At 39.4% G+C, this 24,689-nt stretch overlaps 1 protein-coding gene across 1 annotated transcript in view; it reads left to right on the top strand.

Annotated features, from left to right (window-relative positions):
- Positions 1–24,236, top strand: part of LOC309561486 (pancreatic alpha-amylase-like) — a gene marked incomplete at its 5' end in the record, with an annotated part of 31,819 nt that extends 7,583 nt beyond the window's left edge. The window contains 8 exons of the mRNA XM_082265433.1: positions 4,664–4,861; positions 5,305–5,535; positions 6,819–6,952; positions 7,694–7,816; positions 17,553–17,652; positions 17,750–17,871; positions 21,485–21,610; positions 23,845–24,236. Coding sequence (XP_082121559.1) covers positions 4,664–4,861; positions 5,305–5,535; positions 6,819–6,952; positions 7,694–7,816; positions 17,553–17,652; positions 17,750–17,871; positions 21,485–21,610; positions 23,845–24,034 — 1,224 coding nt within the window. The 3' untranslated portion in view covers positions 24,035–24,236. The remainder of the gene's footprint in view (positions 1–4,663; positions 4,862–5,304; positions 5,536–6,818; positions 6,953–7,693; positions 7,817–17,552; positions 17,653–17,749; positions 17,872–21,484; positions 21,611–23,844) is intronic.
- Between the last annotated feature and the right edge of the window lie 453 nt (positions 24,237–24,689).

The following is a 24,689-nucleotide window of genomic DNA, read 5'->3' as shown; positions in this document are numbered from 1 at the left end:
GCAGATAGCTCAGCTCTAAAATAAAGTCATGTTTTAAAAGCAAATCATAATTGGTATAATTGGTGCTACATAAACAGCAGCAAACTGCAAAGTAATAATAATAATAAAACATATGAAACATAGCAATACACGTGATTGTAACTTGCAGTGCTCTATATGGGATGATTTGTGTTTATTAAGCCTGTTTTTTTGGATGTTTTTTTATTTAAAGAATAACTGAGGGCAAAACATATTTTACTGTATTAGAGTGGACAGGGATTATAATAACTGTCAGATTTTTATTGCATTCTGTGTCCCCCATTAGGGAGATTCACCCTCTGTCCTGGTGACTGTTATCATTGGCAGTGAATGAAAATTTCAAAATGTTGAGTCATGACCAAGACAGGAATGGGGTGGCATTTTTCAAATGGGGATACTGCTTCTGATGACCCTGATTTCCACTCATGTCCTATTTTGGCTATGGTACAGGAAGTGAAGGGTAATCTTCTCAATGGGACACAGATGGCGAAAAATCCCCATATTTACTTCTCACCGTTCTCTATAATTATAAAAAGAAAATTTCTGAAGAGCACATCAGGCATTTATGTTGCTAAATGTAGTCTTCCAGATAGATATGTTTGTAGTAGTAACACTTCTTAATTTAATTTAGCTTACATTTACATAAATGTTTCTTGGCTAAATGTTTTGGTTGTTAAAGTGGTATACTCAGTTATAACTATTATTATTATCAATTCAAAGCAAAAATCCTGAGGGCAGAAAAGATACAGCAGTGGGGAATATAAGAATGGTAAGCAGGATTTTTATAGGCACAACTATAACCTAACTTTGGAAGACTAGGAAGAGACGGGTGGCTGCACTCCAACAATCCACTTTATTCGGTATAAACATTAAAACCAAATGACTGATTGAACAAGTACAGATGGGGACTAGCAGGTAGACGCTCTTCGGGACTGGAGTCAGCACCTAATCATTACCCCTCAGTTACTGCTTTATTATCAATTCAAAGCAAAACTCCTGAGGGCAGAGAAGATATAACGCTGGGGAATATAACAATGGTAAACAGGATTTTTATAGGCACAACTCTAACCTAATTTTGTTGAAATGCCATATCTTCCCTGAACACCCTAAAGTACGATACCAAAGTGCCCATTTACTCACCATGCTTAGATGCAGGTGCAGACCACTTTAACTCCATTTCTCACAATTGCCTGCTTTCCTGTTCCTCCGCACTATAGAGAGGCCACACCTGATGAGGCCCTTAGTTGTCAAAACCAGTGTGCAGGTAGCCAGACAGGAGCCTAATAGCTCACAACTTATCCCATAAACCCAATTACTCTGGGGAGCACCTCCCCAATTGCTACCAGTGTACTAAAGTTATTTGGGGTTCCCCCTGTGTCCTCAGGCTGGGATCCTTCCATTGTATACTTGTGTTTCCAGAACCTCCTTAGTCTTCACTGCTGTTTATGAGAATAATTGTATCCCCACTATCACGTACCTGGTGGAGATTGAGCTGTAGAGGGGGCTTCTCTTGCACCTCCTGTCCAACACCCCTGGTAGAGATGACAGGCGGTGTAGGACACAGAGTGGCACGAGGGCCGGTATAGCAGGTGGTGCCTGGACAGGAGACTGATGGCTGTGGATCACCGGGTGAGCTCCTGGAACAGGAACTCTGTGATGCTGGATGAGAAGGCAGGAGCGAAGCTGGAACCCAAGCCAAGGTGTCGTCAACAGCCGGGCAGCGCGGGTACAGGAACGTGAGACGGAAGCAGTGTCAGGATGCAAGCCAAAGTCGGTACACAATCTGGCAGCGAGGTACAAAGGCATAAAGACAGGAGCAGGGTCAAACACAGGCCGGGATCACAGATAGGCAGGCCGAAGTCTAAAGGAGAGTCAAGGGTAAGCCGGGTCAGTACGGGTAATCCAGAAGCAGGTCAGGGCACAGGTAAACAGGAACAAGCTGAAAGACCACTCAGCAATGTGCTCCTGTCACTGCTCAGCTTAAATTGGCCATTTGGCACCAAATGCGTGCACGCGTTTGCATGTTTGCGCGTTCGCGTACACGCATGCGCACACGCACATTTCTTCCTGTATACCCAGTAATGTGCCTGGGCATGCGCACCAACGCCTGTTTGGGTCCAGCTGAACATCTCTTACACCCACTGTTTAAACTGCTCCTGTTCGGAACCAGGAGTAGTGACCTTGACTTCACAACATACCATGGGCACAGCCCCCCCCCAAGGGAACTATCCCAGTGTGTGTGGGGGGGGGGGTTTCAGGACTTTTTTTTAACTGCCTTCTACGGGTAGGGCAGCCCATTCATTTCCATAGACTGCCCTTCCCACAGAATGCAGGTCGCACAAGTATGAACCTAGCTTTACATAAAAGGGCCTCTCTTTGCCTCTTGGCCTCTTGAGTAAGAGTTTAATTTCCAGGAATTGTCCCGGGTTAAAAGAAATAGGAATCAACAACAGGAATGCCTTTAACAGTAAGAGAATAAAATGGTTGCTGTTGCAATTTTCTATGTTATGCGATATTCGCACATAAGTTTATCAAAGGCAGATTTTCAGGAAAAATACACTTAAATAAAGTTTAGTGCACACAAACACAATATAATACATATTTTTTTGGTAAAACATAAAAGGTGAGGTTACGCTGTGTAAACAGATACCTAACATGTCACACTTTAAAGTTGTGTGCACCCGTGTAAGAGCGTCACACTACGGTAGCTAAAATTCTTCATAGGCTATGCCCTAAAAGCCTTTACTGGTTACCAGTTTAAAATTATACCTCACACGTGTGGTGCGATCACCATTTACATATGTGTGCATTACCTACATGCGCAATGGCCTTTGCACAGGGTGGATGGCTTTAAATGTTTTTTTTTTTATTTCATGATTTATTTTATTTTATTTTTCTACACTCTACCTTTAAATGTTTTTGGATCAACTTTATTTCTATCACAAGGGGTTAACAACATCCCTTGTGATGGCATGGGCAGTGACATGTATTCTTTATTGAGGAGAATATCTCTCCTCTGCCCTCCAAAGCATCTTATCAAATTGGTTTTATCAAATGCTTTCACAAGCTGTAATGGCTTGCTTACAACAAACCGAAACCAGCAGTGACTAAATCCTCGTCGCTTCCAGTTTCTGAGATCACAGAGATGAAGGAACAATGTCAATTCCTTTCACTCTGTCTTGGGCATGGGCAGCCACATCCAATGCCCAAGAAACTGACATTGTCACATTGTTACCGGTCTTCTCGATGGGATGGGAGGGGGGAACCTCTTTTCGACACCTGAAAAAGTGATCAAGCGGCTGTATCGCTGCTCTGATTACTTTTACCTAGTAGCAAATTGCTGGCCCTAAAAAATGATACCTTAATGAGGAAGTAAACTTTCTTCTCTTGCTATAATAAGGCTTACCAATAGGTAGTGTAAATATCTCCTAAATGGGCACGCAGCCAGTAACATCACTGGCACATGCGCTCTGAAATAATGGCCACCCATGACATTCCTTCAGAGCCCTGTGCCATAAACCTGTGGCGGGAGTGACATCATCACAGGTCCGGCCAGTCACAAAGCCAGAGTCCACGAACCCGGAGGCAAAACGGGTGAAGATGGAGGCATATGTAGCACTAACTTCTTGGTGCGGGAGGGCTTTATTTTCATATTGCTGCAGCTGCAGTGATGACCAAGATATCACCATTCCTGTACGGGTACATCCTAAGGGCGAGAAGTGGCTAAAGAGTGGTGGCACTTACTGTGGGTTATGAACAGTCCAGCATAGTTCAGGGAATTGTTGCATAAGAAGAGTAATGAGAGACCCATTACTCGCAGGAGGGGGGCCCCAGAGTCCAGCATCTTAAAGCAGGAAGATGCAAGTAGTTTCAAAACTTCCTTTTACTACTTCTGGCTTCTCCCCCCCCTAAGGGAAAGCTAAATGAAAAAAGCCCAGCTGCATATATGTTGAACAGGTCCAGTTTAACCGCAGAAAAAAAACAGTAATCACTCTATTTGTGGCAACTAATATATCCTTACCCAGATTAACCCTCTTTTAACAGGGACAGGGCTGCCACTTAACCCAAGCAGCTCCTAAACTTTATTCTCTAGCTATGGTGGGCTCTAGTGGCCCACCTAGGGAACTAGAACAGACCCCATTCATGACCTACAGCACAGCCATTTGTGTTCTTAACTGTTTTACTGAAGTAGTGATTCTCAGCCAGACTCTCTGTTATAGAATCTTATAAACAATGTTAGGTAGCCACATGTTACCCTGATAAGGCTGTAAGAACATTTCTATGAAGAGCACATGTTTGCTTTTCTAGTCTTCTGTTTGATGTTCTGCAGTATATGCTTGCTAGCTGCCATTCTGCCCCTGTTTTGCATTTTTTATTCTAATTTTGCACCTGATTAGTAAACTTCAAGTTACAGTTATGATCCGTCTGGTCATTTGGCTGATTACCAGTCCTGTAAGTACAGTACCAGTTAGTAAAACTATACATTCGTGTAGTAGTGTTAGTACCAAGTACTTGGCCTAATTTTTTTTAACTAATATCCCGAATTTGTTATACTATATGTACCAATAATGCATCTTTTTACATCTAAAGTTTCAGACACTTTGGACATTTGTATAATATATAATTTTGGTTCCTTCTTGTACAGGTATACATCTATGTGGATGCTATCATTAATCACATGTGTGGCGCTGGCATGGGTGTAGGCACGCATTCAACTTGTGGCAGCTATTTCAATACAGGTTCAAGAGAGTTCCCTGCTGTTCCATATTCTAGTTGGGATTTCAATGATGGAAAGTGTAAAACTGGCAGCGGTGAAATTGAGAACTATGGTGATGCTTATCAGGTAGAAAACCTGTAATTCATTCATCTTTCCTTCTGTCTGTCTACTCTATCTATCTATCTATCTATCTATCTATCTATCTATCTATCTATCTATCTATCTATCTATCTATCTATCTATCTATCTATCTATCTATCTATCTATCTATCTATCTATCTATCTATCTATCTATCTATCTATCTATCTATCTATCTATCTATCTATCTATCTATCTATCTATCTATCTATCTATCTATCTATCTATCTATCTATCTATCTATCTATCTATCTATCTATCTATCTATCTATCTATCTATCTATCTATCTATCTATCTATCTATCTATCTATCTATCTATCTATCTATCTATCTATCTATCCTGTATTGTAGCCATATGCCCCTCATCTTATATGACACAATGGAATTATTAAATGGCCAACAAATAATGAAATGATTTCCCACACCTAGGTTAGAGATTGCAAACTTGTTGGCCTTCTGGACCTGGCTCTAGAAAAGGATTATGTGCGTGGAAAGATTGCAGACTTTATGAACAATCTCATTAATATTGGAGTAGCTGGTTTTAGATTGGATGCTGCCAAACACATGTGGCCTGGAGATATTAAAGCCATTACAGACAGACTGACAAACCTCAACACCAGATGGTTCCCTGCTGGAGCTAGAGCTTTCATTTTTCAAGAGGTAATCTCATGTATAAAATACTACAAAAAAAGTTTTTTTTTTTATATTCTGAAGTACATTCTGTGGACCTATATTGAATATAATATTACAGTGTGCTAAGTTTACCCTACAATATAAATCTACTGTTTCTAGCCCAACTATGTTACAGGTCTTGACCAATCTGTGCCTTTAAAGGAATCTGCTAAACTAAATTATTTATGGATTAATCAAAGCCTTTAATGCACTTTTCTAAACACTGTTTGCATGAAGGTTGGACATGTGGGAAAAAAAAAAAAAGAAAACAATTATAGTATTATACGGCCTTGCTTATCCATTAGCACTACCTTTTTGAGAAAATAAACTTAATGTTATAGCATTCTTATCCTCTTAGGCTGTCCTTGCATGGCTCAAAATGTTCAATAACTCTTGTCAAAAGAGGCTGGGTGGAAAATTGCTGGCTGAACAGTGACTGCATCCAGCCAGATGCAGTCACTGTTCTGGTATTCAGCAACCATGGGTCTTGAATGGCTGCTGGATACAATAGCAGTTTAGCACGGATAGAGGTGTCTATTCGATTTTTCTAAACTTTTCACATATGTCTAGTCTTACATAAATCCACAAATAAAGATTTTTGCCTTTGGCTTCTGTATGTAAGCATTCTTTTTCCTTTTACAGGTCATAAATGAGTAAGTCTTAACAAAAGCTGTAAGCGGTAGTCAGTATGGGGTACAAGGCTCAAACGCCTGGGACATTGTGTCAAAATGTGATCAAAATTTTCCGTTGTGTATGAATGGGGCAATTTTAGGCTCAAAAAACCACCATTTCTTTCATTGTGTTGCGATTGTAATCAAATAGAAAGTTTGATTGCTCTATTAAATTCCCACATGTAAGGCCAACTTTACAAGTGAACACAAAGATCAACCTGTGCTGGAGGTGAATACAACAAAAGACAAGTGACTATTTACTTGACAGGCTTTTGCCAGGCACTTCAAAGCCACCTGTTAGATAACACATTCCACCTCTGATGTTCTCATAGCTGGTATACCTTAAGTAGGAATACTCATTTTTGTCCCTGACCCCAACATCCATGCATCTTAATACCTGTAGCTTTTCACTGGTAAAATTCAACTCTCAAGAGACTCTAATCACTGTTCCAACATATATAGCTTATAAACAATGAGATGTAGAGTTATGGAGTGTACCTATCACCTTTTTACATGAATGCCAATACATGAATCTTTTACATGGATGAATTTGCCCCATAATGCTGCTGCACAAAGATCATATATAACATGTTATTTCAGGTAATTGATCTTGGAGGTGAGGCCATTTCTGCCAGTCAGTACTTTGGAGTTGGCCGTGTCACTGAATTTAAATATGGAGCCAAACTTGGTACAGTCATCCGCAAGTGGAATGGAGAAAAGATGTCATATTTAAAGTAAGAAAGTAAAGGATGTTAATCATTTTTGTTGGGTAATTAGAGTCAACATTTATATTACTTTGTTACTACATTCAAGTCATTGTAGTGGAAGAAAGTAGAAAATGATTGGACAGGTCACGCATCAACACTTCTTTCTCAAATACCTTCACAAATGAGGAAAGAAGCCAAAGTAAAAGCCAATTTGTTTATAACTTTTACTAAACCAAAATGTGCATTGATCTTTATTTAAAAATGCCCAATGATGCCTATAATTAACATTTCCTATTAACTCTGCTGCTGTCTCTGATTCCTTACTTCCCGCCCGACTCTTCCTTACCTTGCTGCCTTTTTTTTTTTTGTTCTGTGTTGCTGCTTTTTTTTTTTAAAAAATAAGTAAAAGCCAGGACACATAATGGTCTCTAGATGGGCCTACAACCCCAAAGAAATCTAGCACAAAGTTCTTTTAAGAAAATTTCAATAGGTACTTTCTATTTTCATACTGATTTGTTATTCTTCATAACTATTGAATATTTTGGGTTTGCTATAAATTTGCTACTATTTAGAAGAAGTAATTTTAATATTGTTTTGTGACTTACTGTATCATTAGCATAGAATATAGCTTTTTTAGAAATATGCCAGTAACCAAACTTGTTGAAAAGCTTTTCTAAAAGGTAGTATCTTTGGTAAAATTTCAATAACAAGCAACTGATGTGTTCAATTATTTTTCTAAAATGCTGTTCCTTTATTGTCCCTCTGTAGGAACTGGGGAGAAGGTTGGGGCTTTATGCCAAACGATAGAGCCTTGGTCTTTATTGACAACCATGACAACCAGAGAGGACACGGTGCTGGTGGAGCTTCTATCCTTACCTTCTGGGATCCTCGGTAAAATCTACAAAAAAACAAATAATGTTTTTGTTTGTGTGTAAAGGAGTGTGTATGTGTGTATATGTGTGTGTTTTATATATACAGTGTGTAAATATTTATGGGTTTCCCTAAGATGCTGAGATTAAAGCAGAGTTCCACCCTCTTTTTCTTCTTTCCGGATTACTGTGGGGAAAAGCACGTTAAAAAAGAATTGGACATTTTTTTTGGGGGGGGGGGGGGGGGGTCACTTACCTTATTTTAGGGGCATCTCTGTCTGACTTCCTCCTTCTGCGGCCGTGGCCCCGGATGTCACTTCCGGTTTCGCATTGCGTCCTGGGAGATATGAGTCATCAGTCCCAGGATGCAATGGGAATGGCCGGCCACTACTCTGATTGCAATCTACAGCACATGCGTGAGATTGCGATCGGCATTCTGAGAGCCAGAAACCAGGAAGAAGGCTGAAAATTGTAAACACTTAGTATATGTATCAATAAAACATCAATCAGACGTAAAACATCAAATAAATACAGATGTGACAAAAATCATTGGTAGTAAGAAGATATAAGTGAATCTCTTGCAGCAATATAAAGTGACTACAGTGGCATACAGTTAGTAATACAAATATACTTTGTAAACCAAATAGAAAGTGCAAATAACAATCAAGGTACAAAGAAAAAAGTGCTCTAGTGACTGATTGTGAATGAGCTCCAATCCAATAGAGCAAGCCTCAAAGGGGCAAGTGAAGATGGATGCTAAGTGGTATCACCAATGGTAACCTATATATATAAAAGTGCTAATTAGTTAATAGTGCAAATTGATGCGATTCCAAAGTCGCATAAAGACACAGAAACAGAAGTGAATAAGCTCCAATCAAATTAGAGCAAGACCCAAAAAGGGGCAAGTGCAAGTGAATCCTAGTAATCTAATAAAGAATTTAAGATGTAAAGTGATGCGATTCCAAAAATTGCATAATACAAAAATGGATAAGAAGATAAATATTGAGTGTTGGGGGTGAAATATAATTCTCTAGGAGTTAGTATAAATATAAATAGTCCCAATCGCACACTAGGTGCTCCTATGCAGGGTAAAATCGGTGCAGCTTCTCTTCAAAGGTGACTAAAGTGCTTCCAGTGGTTCTTCAAGTGTTATCGGTGTGATGGGCTAATAGTGCTCCCCTCACTCCCAGGACCGCACTTACCAGAAAGGGGAACCCCTACAGGGGTAACAAGCCTATATGACTCCTGATGACGTTGGATAGACGAAACGTGTAGAGCGTCACTTCATCACTGCCACCTTTGCTTGGAACGTACTTCGGGTTACGTGGAACGCATAGCGTTCCGGAACAGCCACAGCCTCACTTATCACACAGTTTATGACAATTCTTATGCCTGTTTTACTGCGATATATGTGAGTACTTTTCCTTAATAAACTTAAACGCTTTTTAACGGTACTACACTATACAAGGCCTTCTTTCCTCTTATGTGTACCCGGATTACATCTGGACATTGAGTCACCACGCCATAAGACCCCCATTGATCATCCCCAGTCACCTATGGTGATAGGATCCCTACTGAGGATACTTCCAGAGGAACCCAGGGAGGACCACTGAGGGACATAGGAGTCACGCTCGATCTAGAATATAGGCTTTATACGCCTGTAGGGGTTCCCCTTTCTGGTAAGTGCAGTCCTGGGAGTGAGGGGAGCACCATTAGCCCATCACACCGACCACACTTCAAGAACCACTGGAAGCACTTTAGTCACCTTTGAAGAGAAGCTGCACCGATTTTACCCTGCATAGGAGCACCTAGTGTGCGATTGGGACTATTTATATTTATACTAACTCCTAGAGAATTATATTTCACCCCCAACACTCAATATTTATCTTCTTATCCATTTTTGTATTATGCGATTTTTGGAATCGCATCACTTTACATCTTAAATTCTTTATTAGATTACTAGGATTCACTTGCCCCTTTTTGGGTCTTGCTCTAATTTGATTGGAGCTTATTCACTTTTGTTTCTGCTTCTTTATGCAACTTTGGAATCACATCAGTTTGCACTATTAACTAATTAGCACTTTTATATTTAGGTTACCATTGGTGATACCACTTAGCATCCATCTTCACTTGCCCCTTTGAGGCTTGCTCTATTGGATTGGAGCTCATTCACAATCAGTCACTAGAGCACTTTTTTCTTTGTACCCTGATTGTTATTTGCACTTTCTATTTGGTATACAAAGTATATTTGTATTACTAACTGTATGCACTTAGTCACTTTATATTGCTGCAAGAGATTCACTTATATCTTCTTACTACCAATGATTTTTGTCACATCTGTATTTATTTGATGTTTTACGTTTGATTGATGTTTTATTGATACATATACTAAGTGTTTACAATTTTCAGCCACACATTTATTTACCTGGGATAGTGCAATTATAATTTATCGAATTTATATACCTCTAGACATCTGACAGCGCCATTTACCTCCCCATCCAGCTTGGTAATTTGCTGTTCACTTTTGTGAACAATCTAGAGGTTGGCTGCAATCAAAACTTCCACATTCTCCCTTATCCTAAGCACGGATTTCCCCTCTCTTTAGTGTAATTGGTGTTAGCTTAGGATTAGGGGGGTATTTTTATCTAAAAAATGTCTTTGTGGCCAGAACTCCGCTTTAAGTAGTACCTAGTCACTAGCAATGCATTCTAGGTGTTGAGCCCTCAGATTTGAACCTCTGGCAACAGGTGATGTGCCAGTAATGCCAATCATTCATCAGGCAAGAGAATAATAGTAAAAACCTGTGATTAGGGCAGGCAGCATTTAGCTAAAGCCATACACAGGTCCATGGCGACATTATTTAACTGCTTCCATACCGGACCAATTCTGGCACTCCTCTCCTACATGTAAAAACATATTTTTTTTGCTAGAAAATTACATAGAACCCCCAAACATTATATATGTTTTTTTTTAGCAGAGACCATGGGGAATAAAATGACGGTCGTTGCAACTTTTTATGCCACACAATATTTGCACAGCAGTTTTTCAAACGACTTTTTATAAATAAAAACTGTTTGATGAATAAAAAAAAAAAAAAACACTAAAGTTGTTACGCTGAGTAAACAGATACCCAACATGGCACGCTTTAAAATTGAGAACAATCCTTGAATGGGGCCAAACTTCGGTACTTAAATATCTCTATAGGCGACACTTTAATTTTTTTTTACAGGTTACCTGTTTAGAGTTACAGAGGAGGTCCTGGGCTAGAATTGTTTCTCTTGCTCTAACCTTCCCGGCGATACCTTACATGTGTGGTTTGAATGTTGTTTACATATGTGGATGTAATCTACATATGCGTTTGCTTCTGAATGTGATTTTTTTTTATTTTTAAACTTTCTTTTTGCTTTTTTTTTTATTGCTTTTATTCCTATTACAAGGAATGTAAACATCAATTGTAATATGAATGGTGCATGACAGGTCCTCTTTAGAGAGAGATCTGCGGTCCATAAGACTGGAAGAAGACAAGCAAATAGGAAAATCCAGAATACTATCCAAATTTGTTACCAAAGAAACAGGATTTACAAATTAGATTGTTGAGGTGACACAAGGAACTATGAAGAAACTTGCCTATGCACTGTCCTATTGCACTTGGCTCCCCTTCCCCTCAAAGCTAATAAAACGATTGTAGTAGGTTTATAGACTGGTAATAATTATAGCAAAAGGATTGGCAAGTGTTTGCCATGCTTCCCTTATACCAGTTCAAATCTCCATTGGCATTAGCCTGATCTTTTCAGAGGAATAAACCAAAATAGTTCAAATAACAGTGAGCTTCCATAACAACAACTACTTAAAGCAGCTCTTCAATCATTTTTTCATTTTTCCATCTATTAAATCTACTGCCCTTGTTGTTTTAACTTTGGATAGTAAAACATTTTTTTTCTGCCAGTAAATACCTTATACAGCCCACTTCCTTTTTCTTGCCTGGTCATTAGCCTAGGCTAATGACATCATGCACAGCTCTCTCTATCTCGTGAGAGTTTGTCAGCAAGGGAGGGAGGGATGAGTCATAGGAGGGCCAATGAGAGCTGCAGAGCTGGAGAGGGCAGGATGGGGGCGGAGATAACAGGAGACTGCAAAGATCCATGAGTATTCATCAAGAGAGGAAAAATGTGCAGGCAAGCAGTGATGTGAGTGTGTCTGTCTGTATATATATATGTGTGTGTCTTAGTCTGTGTGTGTGTGTGTATATATATATATATACAGTATATATATACATACAGTGCCTTGCGAAAGTATTCGGCCCCCTTGAACTTTGCGACCTTTTGCCACATTTCAGGCTTCAAACAAAGATATACAACTGTAATTTTTTGTGAAGAATCAACAACAAGTGGGACACAATCATGAAGTGGAACGAAATTTATTGGATATTTCAAACTTTGTTAACAAATAAAAAACTGAAAAATTGGGCGTGCAAAATTATTCAGCCCCTTTACTTTCAGTGCAGCAAACTCTATCCAGAAGTTCAGTGAGGATCTCTGAATGATCCAATGTTGACCTAAATGACTAATGATGATAAATAGAATCCACCTGTGTGTAATCAAGTCTCCGTATAAATGCACCTGCACTGTGATAGTCTCAGAGGTCCGTTTAAAGTGCAGAGAGCATCATGAAGAACAAGGAACACACCAGGCAGGTCTGAGATACTGTTGTGGAGAAGTTTAAAGCCGGATTTGGATACAAAAAGATTTTTCAAGCTTTAAACATCCCAAGGAGCACTGTGCAAGCGATAATATTGAAATGGAAGGAGTATCAGACCACTGCAAATCTATGAAGACCTGGCCGTCCCTCTAAACTTTCAGCTCATACAAGGAGAAGACTGATCAGAGATGCAGCCAAGAGGCCCATGATCACTCTGGATGAACTGCAGAGATCTGCAGCTGAGGTGGGAGACTCTGTCCATAGGACAACAATCAGTCGTATACTGCACAAATCTGGCCTTTATGGAAGAGTGGCAAGAAGAAAGCCATTTCTTAAAGATATCCATAAAAAGTGTCGTTTAAAGTTTGCCACAAGCCACCTGGGAGACACACCAAACATGTGGAAGAAGGTGATCTGGTCAGATGAAACCAAAATCGAACTTTTTTGGCAACAATGCAAAACGTTATGTTTGGTGTAAAAGCAACACAGCTCATCACCCTGAACACACCATCCCCACTGTCAAACATGGCGGTGGCAGCATCATGGTTTGGGCCTGCTTTTCTTCAGCAGGGACAGGGAAGATGGTTAAAATTGATGGGAAGATGGATGGAGCCAAATACAGGACCATTCTGGAAGAAAACCTGATAGATTTTGCAAAAGACCTGAGACTGGGACGGAGATTTGTCTTCCAACAAGACAATGATCCAAAACATAAAGCAAAATCTACAATGGAAGGGTTCACAAATAAACATATCCAGGTGTTAGAATGGCCAAGTCAAAGTCCAGACCTGAATCCAATCGAGAATCTGTGGAAAGAACTGAAAACTGCTGTTCACAAACGCTGTCCATCCAACCTCACTGAGCTCGAGCTGTTTTGCAAGGAGGAATGGGCAAAAATTTCAGTCTCTCGATGTGCAAAACTGATAGAGACATACCCCAAGCGACTTACAGCTGTAATCGCAGCAAAAGGTGGCGCTACAAAGTATTAACTTAAGGGGGCTGAATAATTTTGCACGCCCAATTTTTCAGTTTTTTATTTGTTAAAAAAGTTTGAAATATCCAATAAATTTCGTTCCACTTCATGATTGTGTCCCACTTGTTGTTGATTCTTCACAAAAAATTACAGTTTTATATCTTTATGTTTGAAGTCTGAAATATGGCAAAAGGTCGCAAAGTTCAAGGGGGCCGAATACTTTTGCAAGGCACTATATATACTGTATATATATATGTGTATGTGTATGTGTGTGTGTCTGTGTCTGTGTAAATCCAGCTTCAGCTGCCCACAGTTAAAATGGCTGCAGCCAGACTCAGTGGTGGGAAATTTATGCAGCTTATTTGGCAAGTACAGGATCACAGTATATATAAAATAATTTGCAATGTGGTTGGAAGGAAACTTCAGAATGGCAAAGATGTTTTTACTACAAATTATGTGAGCAGACTGTAGTTCCCCTTTAATCTCCAGTTATGTGCAACTTAACCCAGCGGGGAGAAGAGGGTTGGTATGCCAGATAATCCCTTTCCCATCAAACCAGTACAGAGTCCTTTTGGACCTTTTAATTGATCAGTAAATGCTAAACAAAAAAAATAAGTAAAACATTTTTTAAAATAACTAGTTATTCCCTCTGCACTACCTAAATTAATAAACAGTAATCAAAATTTTACAGACAGTGACATCCTGATTTTGGTAAACTCTTTTTCAAAAAAATCCTCCCCAGGGTTCAATTTGAGGGCATTCCCAATTACAGATACATTTTTCTCTTTAATGTAGACCTAAAGTTGTTTCCCAAAATCCTCACTGTGCATTTAGTATCTACAGACGCTAATCCACTTAGACCAAGTTAGCTTTAAGCTCTCCAAAGAGACCAGAGACTACCTGTGCAATTAATCTTATCCATTTAACCCTATTGAAGAAAGACCACCCCTTTATACTGTACTTACCACAGACACTTAAAAGGCCTTTAAAAGGGACCATTGGCCTTGGCCCCCACATGCATTTCTGGATTAATGCCTTGCTCCTTTCTCACAGGTGCACGTAAATGGAGATTTCTTGTCCCTTTTCCCCATTAAAAATGGCAGAAGACTGGGGATCCCACTCTCCCCACCTAAATTTATATGGACCTTAAATTCCTTTCTCAGGTCAATTAGAGCAAATCCCAATATAACTGCTATAAATTGTGGGCATCTGCATATGCAGATGACTTGCTATTTTTCCTAAATTCTAGCACAATTTGAACTGTACAGTGAACGCCCTAATTTTCATATCAATCACCAAAAATCTGAAGCCTTTTGGCAGGCCATAGACCAGTAAAGGAACTGATGATCCATTGAGCGAAAATCAAAGATCTCTACATGGGTCGATGCAGTGTCCTTAAAGCGGAGTTCCACCCTTGGAAAGTTTTTTTTAATAAAAATACCTCCGGGACAGTCAAGGCTAGTGCATTCCACAATGGATAGCCTCTGAACTGTCCCGGGTCGCACTTACATTTTAGAAGAAATACTTACCTTGAAAATTTCTTCTCCAGTGCTGCCATCTCAGGTGTGGGCAGCTGAAGCCAGCGCGTCCTCTTCGGTGTCCTCTTCGTCCCAGAATGCCCTGCACCGGCCCCGCTCGTCATGTCCGGTGCAGGCACGTCATTCCTGCACAGCTTCTGGGCATGCCCAGAAGCTGTTTAGCAGTGAATGACGTGCCTGCACCGGAAGTGACGAGCGGGGCCGGTGCAGGCGCATTGATTCCTGGGAGAGATGACGCTCAGCTCCCAGGAATCAATGCAAGCAAGAAGTGACGGCGCGGGCCACGGCCGAAAAGAGAGGGAGAGGAAGTAAGGTGAGTATATTTTCTTCTAAAACAAAGTAAGTAACACAAATCAAGCAGATGGGGCAAAGTGACGTTTAAGGGTGGAACTCCACTTTAATTACTTGAGCTCCGGATTGCTTTACCATCTTCATAACCAGAGCATTTTTTTGCTTTTCAGCACTGCGCTACTTTAACTGGAAATTGTGCGATCATGCAACAATGTACGCAAATGAAATTTATATACTTTTTTTCACATTTTGGTTTTATTTGGTCACCACTGGGTATCTTTTTTCTGCCCTTTTGGAAAGTAGTCAGTCTGATGCATTTAGTAAGAGGCATGGCAAATTTTTTGGAGTTGTAACTTTATGTCAAAAGTTTTAGAAGGAATTAAATAAAATGTGTTTTTTTTTTTTCACATTTTCTTTTTACATACTGTCACCATTGTAGTCATCATATGACTGGTGTGCTGGTTATCAGGGATACTGACTGGTGACAGTATGTTGAAAAAAAAACATTTTTGTTCTCTTTCTACTATTTTTTTTACATACTTTCATCAGAGTAGTATCACCATGGTAATCCTGTTGTACTCTGGGGGGTTGATCAGAGATTTTTTTTTTACACTGTTATTGCTAATACAGTGATGACCACGGTAAAAGCAATAGTTTTTAGCTGTCATGAATGGGTTAACCCACTTTGCTTTCATTTAACAAAAAGTTGCAAAAAAAGCGACTATGGCTTCTTTCACACGGTCCGCCTCCGCAGGCGGATCCGTGTTGCTCAGCGGGGATCGATCCACGATCCGCGCTGAGCCGGGCGGATGACAGCTCCGTCTCTGCTTGCAGAGCGGAGATGGAGGTGTCTCAGCACCCGCTGCCCTCTATGGGGGATCGGAGGAGAGCGGACCGCTTGTCCGCTCTCATCAGATCTGATCCGATCCGCTCCGATACCTGAACGGATGGAAAAATAGGGTTTCCATCCGTCCAGATTTCAGCACAGGATCGGATGCGGATGGCAGCGGGTGTCAGCGGAGGTGACCTCCGCTGACACCCGCTGCCCCATAGAGCTGCATGGAGGATCCGATCAGATCCGCCTAAAAAACTGACAGGCGGATCTGATCGGACTGCCCGTGTGAAAGAGCCCTATATCAGATCTTTATATCTTACAGAAAATGTATCAGTTAGAGGATTGACTATACAACTGTAAACACACATGTAGGCCTATTTAGCAATGCAGTGCAGAAAGCTGCTGTACAGAATATTCAGCAATAACAAAGGACTAGGAATTGATCAGAATTGTCCTGACACACCCTCAATGCACATCAATTCACTGGGAAGTTTAGTGTTCTGCTGTTTCTCCTCCCCCAGTCCTTATGCTGCTGAGAACAGAAGGAATGTAATCACTAATAAAAAATAAGAAAAAAACGTCTTTATAATGTTACGCAAATGTTTTTCCTTTCATTTCTATGTTAAACGGAATGGTTAGTTTTACAAGGTGAGGATTTACCGTAAGGCTTTGACAGTAAAACCTGGAAGCTGATTGGTTTCTGTGCAGTGCTGCACCAGATTTTGCACGCTCCAGTTTTAGTAAATCTCCCCCATTGCATGTAGAGACCAAAAAATGAGCTAGCCCTGGTGTGCCATAATCCTAATATACAAAGAACAAGGGAATGGTGTAACGGGTGTTATGCCATAAAAATACTGACTTTAAAGGCACATAAATGGATAGGCAGAGAGATTCTTTAAAAAGTAAACATTTTTATTGGTATATTTAAAAGAACAATGAATATATATACATATAATAACACATTAAAACCAAAGCAACCTATAGAGGAAAAAGCCTCCATATAGATTCATAGTGGTTAATGTGAGTGTATAAACATTGCACAGTATGTAATTGTTTGGAGAGGTAAATGCGTTACTGGTCTGGAGAGGTTGACGCGTTTTGCATTAAGCTTCGTCAGGACCACAGACGGCTGTACACTCTCTTAACAAGACAAGCATAACAAAAAATTAATTAGTCAACAATACAAAATATAATCTAATTACATTTATATATCTGTCATTGTAACAACAATAGTAAATGCTAGCAAAAGGACCAACCTCCTTTTTTGCAAGGATATTATGTCATCCACACAGGTATAACAGCCAATAAAGGGAAAGGAACCAACCTCCCCCATTGCATATGAAAATGGTGATGGTGCAAGATCCTCTATAAATTATCACAAATAGTACCTCATCTAGTTTTTTCTTATGATTTTTCATTCCAGTCCTTACAAGATGGCTGTTGGCTTCATGTTGGCTCATCCTTATGGCTTTACACGTATCATGTCCAGCTTCAGATGGCCAAGGAACTGGGTGAATGGCAGAGTAAGATAAACTTCCTTTCACACAACAGATCAGGATTGCAATTACTATCATGTGATATTTATTAAAAGTGTTTTCAAAATTTTCACTTTGCTGATAGGATCAAAATGACTGGATTGGACCTCCAAGTAATTCTGATGGCTCTACCAAGTCAGTTACCATCAATGCAGACACCACTTGTGGCAATGACTGGGTTTGTGAGCACAGATGGCGTCAGATTAAGTGAGTATTCAGTCCTTACCTCCCATTGAATCTAAATGGAGAATGTCCTTTTTTTGGTTGAAATACACATTGCTATGTAACATAACCGTGCAACTTAGGCCCCATAACAATGTATAATGAGATATTGCCTAATGAGATGTTGTCAGTATATACAGTAATAAACCAATATTATTCCATTTAAAGTGGAACTCCAGGCACAAACACATCTTTATAGATTCTTTTCTGTAAAAAAGTTACCTTTGGACAGGTGTGCTGGACTGTAAATATAAAGGAACCTTGTCATTTTTCATCCCTCCTCTCCCCTTATTCATTCACAGAATGTCTTGCAATCTGTGAAATATTCACAAAACACAAGACATGTCGTGAATGGAGAAGTAAGAAACTGAAGTAAAGTGAAAACTCTATAAATGAATTGTGAAAATAAAATTGTTTAGGTTGCTTTGCCTTGCATTCTTTGATATTTTATAAAATATTTTGCCAATTGCTTGGAATCTTGTGATACTGAAATAAATCAATACATTTCTAGTATCCTAAAATATCTGGTCCTATTTTTCACATTTCCTTTTGTGCGATTATACCTTATATTTATATCTCTGTCCAAGTGTATGTGTCTGATAAAAATGAGTCCTAAAAATACATTTTGATCCCGCACATGGTAAATCTTAATGTAATAGGCAATTGTTTTAGGTTTACAAAACAAGAAAAAAAAAAAAGGAAAAAAAAGCTTAATAGATTTTAGAGGGTATAAATTAGTATACGAATATATATATATATATATATATATATATATATATATATATATAGCATATTTATTTCTAAAACACATTGGGCACTGCGTGGATTTTTCAGGCTGTGTAAGAAATGATGCAAGTCAATGACTTGAAAGAAGTTTTTGAACATTATCCAATAGCTATCGAACTTGTGGCCTGCGAGCCAGATTCAGTTCTCTAAATCATTTTTAAATGCTAGTTTCTTCCAGAACTAAACATAAATTTTGTGTTACCATAAATTCCTAAACTTGAAAAAAATACCATCATTTCTTGAATACTGTTTAACTCTAAAAGCACTTAGAGCTGTATTTAAAAAAAATATATTAGCTATTTTCTCTTCAGGTTGAATGGTATTATTCATGAATCTGGAAAATACCATATTATGGGCACTAGATGGAACTGATAATTTTTGGAAGTAAATATTTATTAGCCGTAACTCCATTAAGTGGCCATTATGAGGTATTTTCCTGATTCACTCTATTTAGTATGAATAAAAACATTTTACCTAGAGAGAGGAAATAGTCAAAAAACGTTAGATTTTGCTCCCATTCATACAAAAAGAATGTACATACAGTTTCACACGATTAATAGCTGTGCAATTTTTTTTTTTTTTTTTTATAACTATACGCCTAACATGTATCAAAAACTGTTTTTTATTTTCAAATAAAATGCAAAACAGTTTTTTAGGTTCAAATAAATGGAGAAGGGTTAGACCTTCTGTCACTTTTTTATCATGCCACTGGGGAGAGTCACCATTCTATTTGTACTGTTGACCATTATGAAAGAGAAATAAAGTGATGGGAAATCCACGACTAAAAAAAAAAAACAGATTCCTCATCCACACAATTGAGGAGCACCCGAGAGCTGATAGAAAAATTGGCTGGGGTAATGACACTACGGGATCCCTGGACAGGTAAGTGTCCTAATATTAATAGTCAGCAGCTACAGGATTTGTAGCTTCTGACTTTAAATTTTTTTCTGAAGAAGCCTGGAGCTCCTCTTTAGATTCTGGTCGATCTCTTCAGGCTGGCCCCTTTTGCAGGCATAGCTATGTAAAACATTACAAATAAGTGTCTATACTGTTTAAAATCCAGTAAGGCACTGTCTCACCCTGCTCTGCACATTCTCGGTTGTTTTCTCTTCTCGGCACTGTGCCTGAAATCAGAGCCACTAGAGGCTGATTCATTAACAGCTTTTAGATTTACTGTTGCTGTAGGGGGAAGAAAGCAACAGGAATGATACAGACTGTGCGGAGGGAACACAGATTAGAGAGGGAGAAAAGAAAAGCAGGAGAGGTAACAGGACAAACCCTGCTGCCAGGGAGACACAAAAGAGTTAATCTTAAACTGGCCATAAAAGGATCAAAATTCAGCTGGTTCAGCAGAGACTAGTCAAATTTTTATTTATGTATGGCCACCTGGTTGTGCAGATGTCAACCTATTGATCAAGTTTTGTACAATCACCCTGTTTTTTTTCCAAACGATCAGTGCTTCTGACTATAGCCGCCAACACTTCAGCACTTTAAAGCTTCTGTCAGCCTTCCTCTCCAACTCAGCCAAGACATACAATCCAGGCTGGAAATATACATATTTTAAGTAAAGAAAGTGACACATAAGACCAAGGAGAGAGGGAGGGTTTCCAATAAGGAAGTGACTTCTCTGGGCTTCAACAAAATAATGGCCTCCAGCAAGAAGAAACTGGAACAAATACTAACTCATTTTGGTAGTGTAAATATTAATGTGGAATGTATGCTCTTTTGTGAAAGAACATTAATTGGTATCAAACTGTTATGGGTAACGCTCCACTTTAATTATTAAAGTTGCAAGCTTTCGATAAAACTTAGATCTGTTTATCAGGTTTTTTAATTTCTGAAAAATGGTTCTGAAACCCACATATTTATACACAGAATCAAAAGGATAATGTCACTGTCCAGATGTGTGAAGTTTTTTCAGATGGTTCTTTAGTTCCAGAAAAGTGTATTGTGGTATCTTCTAATATAGCAGTAGTAAAGTTTAGTACATGCCATGTTTCATGCAACAGACTGCCTGTAATGTGAAGTTAAGTTTTATGTAGACCTCTGGGACAGGCATATAGCTAGTGAACCAAATACAAGAGCAGGGGTAAGGATTTTGAGAAAACCTGACTCATTACTGAATACTATTTTCATGGTACCAAGGAAGAAAAAAGTGAATTTTACTGAAATTTGTAGAAAATCTAAGTTTACTGAGAACATGTAATTTCTGATGACATGAAAATGGCTAGTAATTTAATTATATGCTGTATCCATTGCATTTACATGGTTTTCTACTGTGTTCTCTGGTTTAATTCCCATAGCCAAAAAGAATACTGGTTGATTAATTGTATTTTCCAAAAACTGGTCGTAGTTTATGTACATGTGTGTATGAATGTCCTCTCAGAAGCCAGATTTTTAGTTTTGGATATAGTGGAGAGGGGATAGAGCAACTACTCCTGTCTACATCCGTTTTAAGGTGATCACCCTCTTTATCTGTCCTGTTTATAATTATCACTGAGAATGAAAACATTCCCAAATTTTTGGATGTCCCGAGAACAGTAAGAGAGGAGAAATATCCCAATGGAGACACAAGATCTGGTGACCCTGGTGACAACCAGGGACTCACTCACTTTGTAGGGATTTGGTCCCACTTCCTGTTTTGGCTATAGGACAAAAAGTGAAGGGAAATCTCCCCAATGAGACATAGTTGTAAAAAAAAAACACTGATAGGTGCTATACTCCTTCTATACTCTTGTCCAACTTTCTGCTTTAACATATCTTTAAATTTCAGCCAATCAATGTCCTAATAGTAATGTGATTTCCTTGTTAGGAACATGGCCATCTTCCGTAATGTAGTAGATGGACAGCCCTTCTCAAACTGGTGGGATAATGGAAGTAATCAGGTGGCCTTCGGTCGTGGAAACAGAGGCTTCATTGTCTTTAACAACGATGACTGGTAAATATTTTGATTGTTCTTTTGTGCATATGGTTACTGGACTGGTGATTTGATTTTACAGATTAGGAGGGTAGTAGCTATATAAACATATTTGTCTTCTTGAGATTAGAAAAAAAAATCCATCCTGTAGTGACTTTACATATGCTAGTTTATTTAGTGGCAAGGAAGAACAATAGCATATGATGATATTACCTAAAGTGGTTGTAAAGGTTGAAGGGTTTTTACCTTAAAGTGGAACTATACTCACCTTCGCTCCGGCGATGCGGCATCCGTGAGCTCCTTGCCTGGCCGCTGACATCTTTGGCACTGGCCGTGCAGGGATGACATCTCTCGGTCGCATGCGCAGGAGTTCAGTCAGAATTAGCACTGCTGAATTGGTACAGTAAGCAGGTTCACTGTTCAAGGAGGAACAGGCAGGTAGGTAACTTTATTGTTGAAGAGACAAAGCATGTCTCTTCTGCATTAAAATTCCTGCCTGTTTGCTCTTTTTTTTTAATTTTAGGCCCAAAAGTTCAACTTTAAGATAAATAATCTTCTCTGTTCAGCTCCCCCCAGCCCCTCCTTATACTTAACTGGGCTTATCTCAATCAAGCGCTGTGAACCAGGGCAGCCCCTCTTTCCCTCCTCATAGGCTCAGGGACAGCAGCGGGAACTGAAGGTCAGGCTGCTCTGTGCAAAACCATTGCACAGAGCAGGTATGTTTGACATGTTTATAGTCACAAATAAATATGCTTTTATAGTCACTTTAAAGTGTTTGGTAAAAAAAATGCTTAAAAAAGGCCATTGTAGAACAATATAGAGAATTACATGGGTCAAAACACATTTATTTTCTTAAAAATATTTTTATACCTTTTTTCAATCTTTTATTTGACAGTCAGGTGACTGCACAGCCTCATCGTGGCACTTTTGTTCAGAGTGGGAGATATGTCTACTTAGTAGGGGGTGGGTTTATTTACACGCACACCCGCATGCACACACGCAGTTCCCCATCTACTGCATGTTACACACAGCAGGTGTATGTTGGGCTGAAAAATGTCACACAGCAGGCTGGTGGGTAGACTGGACTATAAAATACAGAGGGTGAGCTGCCTTACATCATGCACAGAAGGGAAATAACTTCCCCATCTGTGTGTGCTGTGCTCCAGAACCAGCAGCAATTTTTATAGCAGCATTTGTGAGATTTAAGACCCCCTACTAAAACAACAAAAGCTTGGGGGCATGGCCACACAACTGCCCACAAGAAATATATGCTCATCGTGCAACAACCTGTAACTCCCAACAGTGAGCCCAGGGACACAAAATGACCACAGCAGTATGGATCTAATTCTCTGCTTGTCATGGTTGGTTTAAAACAGAAACTCCAGGAAAATGTCAAGATCACTAGGTTTTTACCCCTTCCCGGCACCCCTTTAAACAGTTTGAAATGCCCAGGGAAAGTAAATATCGGCGATCATATGACCACTGTCACAGTGGTCACATGATCGGAAGCTGGTCCCTTGGACTACTTATCTTTAGCTTGGACTGAGAGCTGACTTTGACAGCTCAGTCTTTGTGCTGGTGAACATGCTCTCAGCACATAAACATCGGCCACCCAGTGATGCAGATATGCAACATGTGGGTGTTAAAGTGGAGCTCCACCCAAAAGCAGAAGCTCCTCTTATTCCTCCCCCCCCCCTCCACTTCCACATTTGGCACTTTTTGAGGAGGAAGAGGGGAGCGGGTACCTGGTTTTGACAGGTACCCGCTCTCACTTCCTGGTAAGATCACTGCACGGCGATCTCTGTTATTTTTGGCCTCCCCCCCCCTTCTGAGACCTATGTGCATCCCAGAAGACGGCGGGACCATTCAGAAAGTGCACAGTGACTCACACATACACAGTAGTTTCCCTTACTTGCAATGCCGATGCACCCGAAGCCGATGGAAGAATTGGCTTAGGGTGCTGACATTGCGAGATTTCTGAACAGGTAAGTGTTCTTATATTACAAGTCAACAGCTACAGTATTTGTAGCTGCTGGCTTTACATTTTGTTTTGTACCAGCTGGAACCCTGCTTTAAAGCCCACCCTTTTGCCTTCATACATACAGTATGTGTTGGGTGGTCGTAAAGGGGTTAAAGTGATAGAATAGATTTTAATATACTGTAACAATATATATCAACATGCAGATGTACTGCATCCTAATTTTGGGGGTAACCTACACTTTAAGGTCATAACACACCTGTTATTTAACTTGCAGGCACATGGATGTTACTCTGTACACTGGTCTACCTGCTGGTAGCTATTGTGATGTCATCTCAGGCCAAAAGGAAGGTTCCAGATGCACCGGTAGACAGATTAGTGTGGACTACAATGGTAATGCTCGATTCCAGATCAGCAACAATGATGAAGACCCCTTTGCTGCCATCCATGTTGATGCCAAACTGTAAAATGCTATAGAAATAAATTTTATAAAAACATCTATTTCACATACAGTGAAGTGACCTCTCTGTTGTGGAAAAAGCGGAGTTCATATTTAGATACATGTAGCACATCTTTTTACATGATAGGGATTCACTATATAATGAATAGAATGCTTAGTTAGTCTACTTGCATTTTTTCTAATCCTGTCTATATTTACAATTATTAAAGGAACAATTCGGAAACTACCTAGTCTGCGTGTGTTTCATAATTGCTTATATACAGTAAGCCAAAAATATACCCTGTAAACCTTCAACATTACATTTTCCCAAACTAATTATATTTTAGCATATGGATGGGTATCAAAGTGTTCTATATTAACTAAACCAGCCTAATTTTCCTTTAAAAACACAGTGAAGATATACATTATTTATATTAATACTTAGGGAATAGGATCTATATTATTATTAGTGGTAATACAATTATAATTATTAACAAGTTGCATACTTCCTTCAGACATGGTCGACTAAACAGGAACAGCCTGGAGGCTCTAAATAAATACTCTTAATTTCCGAACCCAAAAGAAATTTACATTGTGATTTCCATCTGAATTATAATCAGCTCTAAGGAAACGTGTTCATTCACCTAACTAATGAACTATTTCTAGCTCACCCATAAGTGTTG

Source organism: Pelophylax lessonae, assembly GCF_965119305.1.
Source record: "Pelophylax lessonae genome assembly, chromosome: 8".
NCBI lineage: Eukaryota > Metazoa > Chordata > Amphibia > Anura > Ranidae > Pelophylax > Pelophylax lessonae.
This window is presented reverse-complemented; position numbering and strand designations above follow the sequence as displayed.